This window comes from Chinchilla lanigera, unplaced genomic scaffold, assembly GCF_000276665.1.
Source record: "Chinchilla lanigera isolate Chin_1 unplaced genomic scaffold, ChiLan1.0 scaffold00109, whole genome shotgun sequence".
Lineage (NCBI taxonomy): Eukaryota > Metazoa > Chordata > Mammalia > Rodentia > Chinchillidae > Chinchilla > Chinchilla lanigera.
The window spans coordinates 3,729,202-3,743,183 of record NW_004955510.1 but is presented as its reverse complement, the minus strand read 5'-3'; the positions used below and the strand labels follow the sequence as shown (position 1 = coordinate 3,743,183).

At 47.0% G+C, this 13,982-nt stretch overlaps 2 protein-coding genes across 3 annotated transcripts in view; both read left to right on the top strand.

Annotated features, from left to right (window-relative positions):
• The window catches only part of Lrit1 (leucine-rich repeat, immunoglobulin-like and transmembrane domains 1), a 62,125-nt gene extending 58,898 nt beyond the window's left edge, over window positions 1-3,227 (top strand). For both annotated transcript variants that reach the window (XM_005407887.2, XM_005407886.1), the window contains one exon: window positions 251-3,227. In XM_005407887.2, coding sequence (XP_005407944.1) covers window positions 251-1,200 — 950 coding nt within the window. In that variant the 3' untranslated portion in view covers window positions 1,201-3,227. The remainder of the gene's footprint in view (window positions 1-250) is intronic.
• A 3,399-nt stretch (window positions 3,228-6,626) lies between these two features.
• Lrit2 (leucine-rich repeat, immunoglobulin-like and transmembrane domains 2) lies at window positions 6,627-10,748 on the top strand. The gene is made up of 3 exons (XM_005407931.2): window positions 6,627-6,736; window positions 7,019-7,800; window positions 10,027-10,748. The coding sequence occupies exons 1-3, from the start codon at window positions 6,627-6,629 to the stop codon at window positions 10,746-10,748; spliced, it is 1,614 nt and encodes a 537-aa protein (XP_005407988.1).
• The last annotated feature ends 3,234 nt before the right edge of the window (window positions 10,749-13,982 follow it).

Here is a 13,982-nt window from a genome sequence, read left to right as displayed (position 1 = left end):
TCCAGGGCCTCCCCCAAATTGGGCCCCATGTCCTCTTGACCCTCTCGGCTGGTCTAAGCAATGGTTATAAGCTGTGAAGGTGAGGACCTGGGCCCTGACTGAGTTGATAAGCCCATCACTGGCCAGCGTTTCTGGGGGGTCACAGTTTCCCTGCTTCTGTGTGAACATCCCAGGGGCTGGGAACTTGGTGCTGGAAAGGAGTGAGGGTCAGGAGGTATGTTCCTTCTCCCACACCTGCCTCTTCTCCCAGTGCACCAGGAAATCTCCAGCGACGGTTCAAGCTGGACTCTCCTGGACCTGCCTGCTGTGTCGCACTTTGATTCCGGAGACTACATCTGCCAGGCCAAGAACTTCCTGGGGGCCTCAGAGACGCTCATCTCCTTGATTGTCACTGAGCCTCAGACCCCCACAGAAGACAGCGGGAGCCCAGGGGTGAGGTGGGAGTGGACAGGCATCGAGGGAGAGGCTGCTGCTTACAACAAGCTGGTGGCCAGGCATGCGCCCCGTGTGCCCGAGCCTGCAGTGCTGGCCCTGGGGCCCTCCCTGCCCAGTGTGAAGGAGGAGCTAGCCCTGCAGCACTTCCAGCTCAGCTCGCCGGGGGAGCTGTCCGACGGGCAGGAGGCAGGCGTGGTGAGGTCGCTCAAGGTGGTGGGGGACACCTACGACAGCGTGTCCCTGGTGTGGAAGGCGCCCCAGGCTGGGAACACAACGGCCTTCAGTGTCCTCTACGCCGTCTTCGGGCAGCGTGACATGCAGCGGGTGACCGTACAGCCGGGCATGACCAGTGTCACTATCCAGGGGCTGGTACCCAAGACCAAGTACGTGGCGTGCGTGTGCGTGCGGGGCCAGGTGCCACGCAAGGAGCAGTGCGTCATCTTCTCCACTGACGAGGTGGCGGATGCTGAGGGCACCCAGCGTCTCATCAACATGGTGGTGATCAGCGTGGCGGCCACCATTGCCCTGCCGCCCACGCTGCTCGTGTGCTGCGGGGCGCTCCGCAGGCGCTGCCGGAAGTGTCGTGGGCGAGGCTCTGGGGAGGCAGCGGGCGCCTATGTGCACCTGGAGAGGCTGACTCGCGGGGAAGACGGCTCCGAGGAGCTGTCCAGGCAGAGCCTCAGTGGAGAGGCAGACAGGCTCCTCTCTGCACGTTCCAGCATGGACTCGCAGGCAGGCAGGCGCATCAATGAGTACTTCTGCTGAGTGCCACCTGCCACTCCCGCCTGGACACCTCCTCCTCACACTTCACCAATGCCTCCTGACACAAAATGCTGACTGCATGCCAGGTGTTCTACACACTTTACCTGCATTAACTTGTTTAACTCTCATAACAACCATTTGTAAAAGGCACCACTTTTTTCTCCCTTTTCCTGGAGGAGAAACAGGGGCTTAAGTAATGTGGGTGTCTCAGTCAGTTTTGCTGTGTAACAAGTAAAGCAAAAGCTCTGTAGTATACATTTACTTTCATACCCATGGGTGTTAGGTTGACTGGAGTGGCTCTGCTCTGGGTATCCCATTTGGAGCCAGATTGGAGAGCGGCAGTGGCCACGTGGGGCAGCCTTCTCTCAGGGTGAGGTCAGATAACATCAGAGAAAGGAGCAGAATTGCAACATGATGCCTCTTAAATTCTGAGTCCAGAATCAGTGCACTGCCACTTCTGCCCATGTGCTGTCTGCCAAAGCAAGTCTCAGGGCCAAACCCAACTTACGCAGGTAAGGACACATCCCTGGAGGTGACAGTGAGCCCAAGCATTTGCTGAGCAGGTTCTCATTACTACATTGCCCACCCAGCAGTGGCAACTCTGGAATCCACTGATGATCATCCTTGCTCGTACACCACATCGTAGCGACACTGATGCTAACCCCTGAGCCCTTTCAGTGCAGGCTCTCTATGGTGTGAGTCTCATTTTTAGTCACTCCCCTTGCTAGACACACATACACTCCAGTCACCCACCACCATGTCCTCGCTTAGTTCTAGCATTTGTTCTCTGGGTGCTACTCTGCCTAGAGATGATAATTCAATCTTCAATAAATTCTGGAGGTTGGGTGATCCCCAAGGGCCACCTTTTTATCTGTTCCCAGCACGTCAGACTGGAAAGATCTAAGAGACTCTTAATAGCAGAGGACAGTGTCACATCCAGCGCTATCGGGCAGCCTGCTCGCTTCTGTCCCATGATGACTCTTACTGAAACTTACCTGCATTTTGGAGAGTCTCAGGCCTTTCTGCCCACTCCTCAGGCCCCTGCACAGGAGGCTTTGTGTTCAGTTTTGCCTAAAGCTAGGGAACCACTGCACAGTCTCTGCGCACAGGAGAGAATGAATGTTCTCAGCAGATGCCTCAGCTTGTTTCTTGTCTACAAAGCTGGGCTCCAGCAAGGGCAGCATCCAGGGTGCCTGGTGTCAAGCTTTTGTATAACGAATGAAAACATCTGGGGACAGTAAGTGGCCCAAGGGAATTTTTTTTTTGCTATTGTCATGTAAAAGGCTCCATGTCACATTGAACATTTTCTAGATAAAAAGCATACCACTGTCTTCGTCTGTGGTCTGCAGATGTTTTCTTTAAAGAAAACCGTACTGTAAATGTTTTAGTCTCTGTCACTATTACTTAACTCTGCTGATGGAATGCAAAAAGCAGGCACAGACAGTACATCAGTGAATGGACACTGCTCTCTTCCCACAAGTGGCGAGGGTTTGACCCACAAGCTGTACTTTGCCAGCCTTTTCTAGATTTGTATAGGTTTTTCTACTGTCTCTGAAGACTCAAGACTCATTTCTGATTGTTTGGTATGTAGGAGTGGCAGATAACCCCCTTCCCAAATTAGAGCAAATATAGGCACGACCAGTGAAAACAGCCACCTCTTGAAATAACGTGTTGTTTAAATGGTTATTGGAGTCCATCAAGCTTGAGCAATAATTGACCAAAAGACAACTAATATCCAACTAGTTGTACTGAATTGTTTGAAGAAAACTTAGAAAACTGAAAACAACAATTAGAGAGGGAGAGACAGAGACAGATAGAGAGACAGACAGAGAAACAGACAGAGAGTCAGAGACTTCACACTTTCCAGTGATTCAGTAGGGCCTATCTTTGTGGCCCAGATGATCATGAGTTCCAAGTTGGGCAGCCTCCCTGTACTCAACTGTTAATCTTCACTTTATGTATTTCCTGTAAGAAAGAATCATTCTGGATTGTGCTCATGAATATTTAAATCACTTAAAAATTCCTATGGTAAAAATAAATGGTATCTGGTTTATATATTAATCTTCTAGTGTATGTTTGGTTAGTGTGAGTCAGGCTCTGCAAATTGAATGATCCTGCAGTGTCCTGCACAAGGAATTTCTGGTCCTCGGGTGTGTACTCTAGCCCATGCTACTGTGATCCCAAAACGTGTGGCCCTCAGAAGCCTACTTTGGACTTGAAGGGAATCATAGTATGCTCGTTGTGTCTTTTCCTGATGACCCTGTTGTTACTTTCCTCTTGACTAGGCCGAACACATACCCAATGCCAAGCATCTACAACTTCCCACCTAAGTTGCAAGGTACACAAAGGCAGAGAGCAGGAATTGTGTTCTGGTATTCAATCAAGGAATTCAGTGAACAGTTTGTGCAAAGACTGGCTTTGGTTTTAGCGATCTTGAAATCCAGTAAAGGCAAACATGAATTACAGGCACTTGAGCACATTTTACTTAGTTGCAAGGGCATTGTAGGCAGGATAGGGTGGGCTTATGCTTGATGATGATTGATTGCTGCTCCCACTGAGTCTGCTTCAGCAAGTGGTGAGTGTGGATGGAGGGAAGCTCTGCTTCATTTGTTCACTCAAGAGTTCAGGGTGAGGGAGCCCCACTATCTGGATATCAATGGTTTCCCCAACAAGGAAAAAGAGAACCTGGAGACTTACATAGGGACATTTCCTCTAACATTTCGGCATCCAGAACATGGGACCCCTGGCCGGCACATTTCAAGGAGGCTTGATTGTCGTCTTCCATGTGTCTGCCACAGGCACAGCATGAGCGCAGGTGGCCAAGGGAACCACCTCACACATGGTCAGCAACACATGGGGGGTATGGAAGGAACTGTAGCATGAGAAAAATGAAGGACAGTGTCTGGCCCCTAATAGGTTGCCCAGTTCTGAAGACTGTCTCAAAGTTTTGCTAGGATTGGGGGTGCAGAGGCATTTTGCAACTAAACAGATAGGGAGACCTCTTAGTAAGATTCTTTTAAGACAAGCCAAAGAGCTGCCTTCAGCAGCTATTTATAGCTAATTACTCGTAAGCACAGAGTAAGCCCTTTCCCATGACTCTGTCTCTATCAAGAACTCCGAGAACTGAATTCCTAAAATCCTGCAAGAGAGGAGATGGGGTTGAAATATTTACAAAACCTCTCCTTTCTGTTGTCCATGTTTCTTGAGTTTAGGGACTACACATAACTACCAGTTACTTAAGCTAACTGGCATGATGCAGGCTGGATTTATTTGTTCTTAGTCCCCTGCCTTAACTCCCAACATAGCTGCTCTCTACACCCATATACCAAACAGGAAAGCTAGAGAAGTCAGGAGGGGAGAAGGGGCCCAGGTGACTCCAGAGGTGACACATCAGTTGGATGCTTTACACAAGCTCTCAGCCACTGTTGGGAAGGTTGGTGGAGCTGGGTTTATGTGAAAAGATTAGCATGGAATGGACAGAGAACAAATTTTAGTGAAGGAAGAAGTGTTTATGCTTTTATATTATGAGATAAGAGGAGAAAAAGACTTCACTGGCTGTTTTGGATCCCCATAGTTTGACTCATGAATTTCTATGAAACAAGTCTGATAAAGACTTGGCAAATGTGGAAGAGTAAGAACTATCAGTGTGGGTTCTGGGGATTTAGCTCAGCAGCACAGCGCCTGCCTGGTAAGCGCCTGCCTGGCAAGCGCAAGGTCATGAGTTCGATTCCTGGTACTGGAAGAAAAACAAACAAACAAACAAAAAAACCAAGAACAAAAAAAGGGAACTATCAGTGTGCTCCCTTGTACCAGACTAGCCAAATCTAAAGCCCTTATCACTCTCAGTCCCAAGTATGGGGTGCCTACAGAAGACCATGATCTGTACAAGCACTCCTACAGCTGAGCACCCACTCCTCTCTTGAAAGGAGATCCAGGCAGTAATCTTCATGCCCACTCTAAATTTTGTGCCCATAGAACTGTGTTTTGGATTTTTACCTTAGAGGAATTCTAGAGATCCACCCAGACTGTAGGGTGAGACTGGGAACTCCAGCAAATATATCTGGCACTGAGTAGAAAGGCTGGGATGTAATCGGCTTAGCTGGTGACCCATTTCCTTCCCACTGGTTAACCACTAAGCGGATTTTTTTTGCTGAAACCTTTTGTAGGATATAATGTATATCACGAGTCTTAAGGGAAACCGCTGTATTTCAGTATTCATCTGAAAGTGTCTCTATTGATAAGAAAGTAGGTAATTCTGTTCTTCAAAAATCTGTTGCTATGGGAAGTGAATTATTGAGCAACTTCTGTATCTAGGTGCTTTATTTTACATAGTTCAACATTTCCTAGGAACACTGAGATCTCTGTTAATAGTCTCACTCTGAAGAAGAGAAACTGACACTCACAGAGATTAGTGATGTTGCAAAAACCTCAAACACAGAAACATAAGCAGGAAATCAGCCCACAGGGGGCAAGATCTGTAACAGCTTTGCTTACCACTGCATTCTTGCACCTAGCAAGTATATGGTAGAGCAGATGACCAAAGAGTATGTGTTGCATGAGTGAAGTTTAGAGAGAAAATACCACAAATACCATCATTAGAAAATGTAGGTATTTCATTTTGTGCAAAGCAAAATACATGGCATTCAGGAAAAGTCCAGGAAAACAACAGCTTAGCTTTGATTTTTATCAGGAAATACCATCTTGTGTTTGAAGCTGCACTGTAATGTTTCTCTAGGTATGGCCACCAAAGCTGAAGATGATGCAGTTGTCTTCATGCAGTGAAGACATGAGGAATCACAGCTGCAGGTTTCTGGGGAGAGAAGCCATGATAGGAAGGACCATAGAATTACACCACAACTCATCCTCTTCTTTCACTTGGAGAAAATGCTTGAAAATTCCAGTTTGGGGAGCCAATTGTGAGTGATAAAGTATTAGATGGACTCTGGACAAATCCTTGGCTAAGCGATTGGAATAGCACTACCTACTTTGCTCTCAGGCTCTTGCCTACTTTTCTCTCTCCAGTCAGAGAAGGTAGAACCAGCATGGAGTTAGATATGTGACTTATGTGAGTTTATTCTCTTTTTTTGGTACTGGGAGTCAAACTCATGACCTTGCGCTTGCTAGTCAGGCGCTTGAGCCTCTGAGCTATTTCCCCAGCTCTGGATATGTGACTTAGAGTTTGCTCTCTAGACTCCAGAGCCAGACAATTGGTGGATTTTCTGGCTTAGATAAGACGCATAGTTCTTTCTGCCTGGGTTGTGCCTGAACCTGTGATCTGGGCAGTAACAGACCGCAGGGCATCCAGGGGCTTTGGCTGTGCTGACCTACATGACCATGGATCACCGTGGATTACCCGTAATAGGATTTGCCACTTGGAAGCTGGGACCATAATTATTAAAAACACACAGGGTAGTTTCTTACAGACAAATATGGCTGCAGCTTCACAGTATTTCCTTCTAATTCTGGTCTTGCTGGATACACACGCATCGCAGCCTTTCTGTGTGCCAGGATGTACCTGCTCAGAGGAGAGTTTTGGCAGGTGCGGGGTGTGGGCAGGATGCTGGGGGTTAGAGGAGATGGAAGTTGATTGGGGATGATATGGAGTAGACAAAGGCTTAGAATTGGCAGGAAGTCAGCAAAATCTCCATGAGACTCATTTTAATTTGGTGAACTGACCATTTTTACCCAAATTGGTCTCTTTTATTTCAAATAAATATTTTTCATCTAAGTCACATCAGGATCCACTGGATACCATTTTCCAGTTTCCTGAAGTTCCTCTTACAGCTTTTCTGGTTTTGTTTGTTTGTTTGTTTTTTAACAGGGCTCTGCAGTGCATGTCTACCTCTTTGGGAAAAATTCCAGGAAACCTTCCTGAAGAGTTCAAGCAAGTGCGAATTGAAAACTCACCCTTATTTGAACTCTCCCGAGACTCTTTCAGCAACATGAGCACCTTGGAATACCTTTGGCTCAACTTTAACAATGTCACCGTGATCCATCTAGGAGCCCTGAACCACCTGCGGGAACTCAGGGAGCTGAGACTGGAGGGGAACAAACTCCGGGCGGTACCATGGACAGCGTTCCGCGACACCCCTCACCTGAAGGTCCTGGATCTGAAACACAACAGGATTGATGTACTTCCGGAGCAGGCTCTTCAGTTCCTGGTCAATCTGACCTACCTTGACCTGTCCTCCAATAGGCTGACGGTTGTATCCAGCAGTGTCTTTGTGAACTGGCTGACCTACCAGAAACACCAGCATTCTGCGTGCGGGGCCGAGATTCTCTCCAGCATAGTGCTGGCACTGCACAACAACCCCTGGGAATGTGACTGCAGGCTGAGGGGACTTGTCCAGTTTGTCAAGTCTGTTAGCTTCCCGATAATCCTGGTGAACTCCTATCTGATATGCCAGGGCCCTCTCTCCAAGGCAGGGCAGCTTTTTCATGAGATTGAGCCCAGTGTTTGCATGAAGCCAAAGATCTCAACCCCCAGTGCCAATTTCACTATCCAGGCAGGACAGAATGTGACCCTACGGTGCTTGGCTCAGGCCAGCCCTTCACCAACCATTGTGTGGTCCTACCCCCTGAGCATGTGGAGAGAATTTGCTGGTAAGCTGTGTGCACCCTTTCAGCCTCTCTGGGAGGAATGGAGAGGTGTGCAGTAATTCTACCTCATCAGAAGGGATTCCAGGTGTATCTGTCAGGACAGGAAGCTGCAAGCAAGACTGGGACAGGCCAGCATTAACTCTTCAGAACAGAAAGACAGGGCTCCAACAGAGGGTTCCACTAGTGTAACTATTTTAAATGGTCACATAAAGATATCTTTAGGTTATTTATATTTAACTATATATTGGGGCTGATTTTTAACATATATAAATGTTATAAAATTGCACATCAATGAATATATCATCTGAGGCCCTTTTAGATGCAGAACACCATGCTGTGAATTTTAGAATCCTACAAATGACAATTAGAACTGATTTTAGAGAATATCAGTATTACTTATTTCCTAAACTTGCCTCAGCAGAATCACTCAGGGTGCTTGCTTGAAATAAGATTTCCAAATCCCTGTCTTGTGAGTCAATGACTGAAAATATGATATCTATATCTACATCTATCTATATGTAGATATATTTCACACATATGCATGTTTCACATACAAATATATATGTTTCACACCTTTTTTCTATATATAGATAGATGTAGACATAGATATAGGTATAGAGATAAAGATATAGACATAGATATAGATATAGATATAGGTAGATATATGAGTTCCTAGCTCCTCTGTCTCCAGCTAATTCTTATTATCAAGCAAGGCTGGGAAGTCCTAGGTATTGACTGAATTTTCATTCATTACCACTGTGTTGATCAGACCTTATTAGCTTGATTGCCGTTGTTTTGTTTTGTTTTGTTTTGTTTTGTTTTGTTTTCAGTCTTGGAGTTTGAACCTAGGGCCTTTGTACTAAGCTACATCCCCAACTCTTTTTTTTTTTAAATTTTGAAACAGAGTCTCAGTAAGTCACTAAGTTGGTTAAACTGGGCTTAAACTTTCCATCCTCCCATCTCAACTTCCTAAATTGCTGGAATATAAGGGTGATTAGCTTGAAATTATGATATTGGGGCTTGTGGAGAGGAAATGATTTCTGTGGGCCAAGGAGCAGGGATTTAAGCCTGTCTCTCCTTTCCTGGAGCTGTGCACTCAGTTTCACACCTCAGCTGGAACCCCCAGCTGGGCTGAGCATAACGTAAAGCCAACTGTGGCCTCCGCAGGAGTATCCTGAAGCTTATTTGTAGATTCCCATGTCTTCCTTTGAGTAAAAGACAACTGAAATGTCAGGGTCAGTGTTGGAAAATGCAGCCAGCCACCTAGGCAGTGTCATGCATAGTGACAAACTTCCAAGTAGAAAAAAAATGCTTCATTTGCTTCATGAACTCTTTCACTTTCTCCATCATTTTGATCACACCCTGCTGGCTGCAGGCAAATTGTAATGGAGTAGAAATGCAGTATCTGTTGTTGCAGTCTTTTCAAAAGCCAAGAGATGCACCCAGAGCTGGTCTTTTGTGGTGCTCTATAATCACTCTGGGTACCATGCCGTGTCCAGTCTCCCAGAAATAACAGTGTGACAACTGAACACTTACTATCAAACCTGTGCTACTATCATCCCATTCCACTGACAAGGAAGTTGAGGCCAGGAGAATTTAGGCACTTTGCCCAGGACCATGCACTTAAGAAGGGACAGGAACCCAGGCCTTTGGCTCCAGGCTGTGAAGTACTGCACATCTACAAGGTAAGAAAGCACTTCTAGGAACTTACAGAATTGCTCAATCACATGACTGTGGGAAGTCCACAGAAAGCATGGGGTTAGGCTTAGCAAGACCAAGCTGGATGCGCGGAGCAGCTACTGATGTGGGGAGAGTATGGGCTTGCTAGAGAGAGGGACTGGTTCCACATCAAGGGCTTCTGAATGCCTCAGTGTGGGTAAATTCATGGGTCTCTCTAATCTGAACTTTACAAATTTTCAGGGGAACACTTGGCATCACGTAATGCTTAGTAGATGGTCACCAGAAAGGCCTGGTGGTGCACGCCTGTGATCCCAGAACTCTGGGAGCCTGAGGCAGGGGGATGGAAAGTGGGAGCCCAGCCTGGGAAACTTGATGATTTTGTAAGACCTTGTCTCAAAATCTTTAAAAAAAGACCAGAGATGTGGCTCAGTGTGAAAGCCTTGGGTTCAGTACCCAGTACTGCCAGGTAAAAAATGGCAGCTGCATGGCTGCAGCTCCCAGCTGTCCACTAGAGAAATGCACAGCTGTCTTGCTCTTCTCTCCACTCAGTACTGACCTCGTCCACTGTGGAAGATGCTGCCCTGTCTGAGCTGGTCATCCCAACTGCGCACCCAATGGACAGCGGCAACTACACATGTGTGGCCTCCAACTCTATGGGCCGCAGCGCCCTGGCCATTCCTCTGCGCGTCCAGCTGGCTCGGGAGCCACTCACCGCCTCTGCTGCTTCCATGTCCCATGTGGAGCTGCACGTGGCCGAGCACACAGTGCGTGGGGTCCTGCTGAAGTGGCTTGCAGTGGCCCGCACCGCTGAGGAGAAAGGCTTCACACTCCACATCGCCTCGGACGAAGCAGGCCGGAAGGAGGTGGTGCACCTCGGTCCCGGCATCCACTCCTACACCGTGCATGACCTCCTCCCCGGAACCAAATACGAGGCGTGCCTCAGCCTGGGCAACCAGAGTCCCCGCAAGGGCCCGTGCGTGGTCTTCGTGACTGGCAGCATCGGTAGTGATCTGGAGGGCCGTGAGCGCCTGCTGCACGCCACGGTGGTGCTGTGCGCTGTCCTGCTGGTCGTGCCTGTGGGTGCCTACGTGTGGGCAGCCCAGGGCACCTGCAGCTGCCACCAGGGCTGCTGTCCTCGCCACAGGAGACCGCCCAGGTGCCCCCAGGCAGGGCCACTGTGCAAAGACAGCTCCTTTAGAGAACACACAGCTGTCTGTGAGGATGGCCGCGCACACAGGGACCTGCAGGGGGGTGGGGAAGATAGCAGCTGACCCACCAGGTCATGGTTAGGAAGCGGGCAGTGTCCAGGCCCTGAAAGCCGGCTCCCACTGCAGCTGAGGTGGCTCCACACGTGTGGGCAGCAAGCACTTGCTGAGCATCTGCTGCATGCCAGGCTTAGCTGGTACGGAGGTCTACAGCACAAAAGTGGCCATGGTTCTCACCTTCCAGAAGCTCTGACCTAGCCAGCAGATGGCTTTATTATACACTGTGGTTGGAAGTGAATACATGCAACTCTTTGTATTTGCATGGCCCTATCCCAGTTACATGTTCACACAAGATATTGCACACGACATCTGACATGGTTTGTCCTGTAAGGAAGTTTGAACGCTCCTTTATATAGATGAAGAAACTTAAGCCTGGCAAGTTCAGTGATTCACCCAACATCACTGTCTGCTGGGTGGCAAGGTGCTGCTCAAAAGAGGATTATTATGCCCAAGGTGGCTGAGGCAGGAGGCTTGTAGGTTCAAGCCCAGCCAGGGCAACTTAGTAGACCTTGCTTGAAAATAAAAAAGGCTGAGTGTATAGTTCAGTGTGGAGGCCTTGTGTTCCACCCCTAGTACCACAAGCAACAAACAAACACTATTTCTACTACTTCATCAAGTAGGGGCAGAGGGGCAGTGACTGACCTTCCTTAATGAGGCCACTACACTCATCTGTTATCAGGACATGTCACAGTCAATGCTGGTGGAAACAATTTTTTAAAAAACAGGTCTCACTATTGTAGTTCAGGCTGGCCTTGATCTGGAAGTGATCCTCCTGCCTCAGCCTCTCAAGTGCTAGGATTACAAGTGTGCACCACTATGCCTGGTGGTGGAAATAAATTCTTAAAAACTGAAGACAGCATGCATTTTCAGATCCATCATTTTTCCTTTCTTCAGGTTCCCCTTAGTTGTTTTCTTCTGGCAACCATGGTGTGTAAATACCACATTTTCTTTATCCATCAACCTGCTGATGAACACACAGAGAGTTCGTGGATGATTTGTGAGGTGAAGCTGGAGTGAAGCAGGAGACAGCGCTTGTAGGGCTTCTGTGGTTTCCTTCTACAGAATCAAGGACGGGCTTGGGCAGTGCAGCCTTCATGTAGTGACCTGGTGCCCCCTGGAGGCAGGAGGGAGTATTCTCAGATCGCCCCAGCAGAGGAGCTTGGGAGAGGGAAACGGCGCCGGGGCGAAGTAGCCCTTTCAGCAGCAAGAGCCAGGTCAGTAAGGTGGGCCTGGACATTCGCCGGGAAAGGAGGGATATGGTCGAGAGAAGAGGTCTGGGGATCCCATAGTATTTTTTCAAGTTTATTTTTCTTAGCTTGTGTTTCCATACGTGCTGTTTAGAGTCCTTGTGTGGAGTTGGTCTGTGTACATAACACATCTCAGATCTTTTTTCATCCCCTTTTCCTCCCTCCGCCTCTTGATACGTGGAGGCAGCTTGAGATCATAATGTTACGTGAAATAACTCAGACACACAGGCTTAAATGTCACATGGTTTCTCTTATGTGAGAGACACAAAGTACAAATAGAGTAAAATAAAAGGTAACAGGGAGTAAAGAATCCGGTATTTTATAAGCCCTTCGGTCTGTCTCCTCAAAAATTCCAAGAGTTCACATCATAGGTGCTCCTGGATGTACCATGGTCCGACGGGTGATATTTTTAACTTTACAATGGCATGAAAGTGATATTCAGTCAGTGGAAACAAAACTTTCAGTTTCGGATTTTGGTTTTTTTCTGGGCTGTGATTTGTAGTCTAAGTGCTATAGAGATGCCAGACAGCAGCTGCTACCACGAGGGAAAACAGCTGCTTCCTGTGTTGCTAGGCTAAGACGTTTGGTAAGTTAGGTATCTAAAATGCTTACTTGCTTAAATCTTTTTTTGGGCAATTTTGCACGCTTATATCTGGTATTCTGAACAACTAATTTGAAGACAACAATACGCAATATAACAACCATTATTGAATTCCTACCATCTTGATTAGTGAAACTCTGTACTGTTTCTAATTTTTTTATTTTTTTTTCTCTTTGTTTGATCAATCTTGCATTCTTACATCTGGTAATCTGAGCAACTTCCTTGAAGATAACAATATGTAATATAACAACCATTGTTAATTTCCTATCATCTTGTTATAAAATTTTGTATTGTTTTTGTGTTGTTTTGTTTTTATCTTTGTTGTTATTTTGTTTTCTTTTCTCTTTAAAAGAAAAAATGCTGGGGCTGGGGATTTAGCTCAGCGGCAAAGCGCCTGCCTGGCAAGCGCAAGGTCGTGAGTTGGGTTCCTGGTACCAGAGAAAAACCAAAAAAAAAAAAAAAGAAAAAATGCTGATTTATTCACTGTGGTACTGGGGATTGCACCCAAGGCATTTGCATGGAGCTACACCCCCAGCTCATACTTTGTTTTTTTTAATTTTTATTTTGACACAGGGTCTCCCCAAATTGCTAAATTGCCCAGGCTAGGCTTTAATTTGTGATCCTCCTGCCTCAGCCCCCCAGAGTGCTAGAATTACAGGTGTATGGCACCACATTTGGTTTTAAATACATTTCTGATTTATTTTCAACTTACCATGGGTTCCCCCATTGCAAGTGGAAGAGCAAGAGGTATCTGTACACAGACCAGAGTGATACCTACACAAATGTCTTTCACGTGTTCTATTTAATTCATGCTTTGGGGGATTCTTTTTAAAATTTATTTTTTAGTAGTGCATGTTTGTAGTGCATAATGCTTGCATTTCTTGTGAGAAGTTGCTACTTGTATACATCTTAATTCTTTTTCTTTATCTCCTTCCCCTCCCCACCACCAAACTCTTGACCCCCTCAGTTCATGTTTAAAGGATGCTGTCATTTTAGATCCAGTTGCCATTCTCATAGGAAACTTATTTAGAATTTAGATCTCTTCATTGTAAGGCATGTACCTTGGACTTGGGAGATTTGTAAGCAGGTTACCTGCTTTGTAAAGCCCTTGGTGGAGAGATGTGGCCCTTTTTCTATTTTCTTCTGTCTTGTGACACCTTGTCTTCAAGGCCCCAGGGCAGGTGACAGACTCAGACTTTGTGTCTACACAGGTGTGATCTGCAGAGTAGGTGGGTGGGACCCCGGTCAGCCAGAGGCACATTCCCATGATTTCATGGAGTCACATCGCTGTCTCGGCATCTGCCTGTTACTGCTCTCCTCCGTGAATGAGAATTGGGTGGCTGAAGCCACGACCACCTCATTCTGGAAGCCAGGCCTTGAGAGCACTCTCTT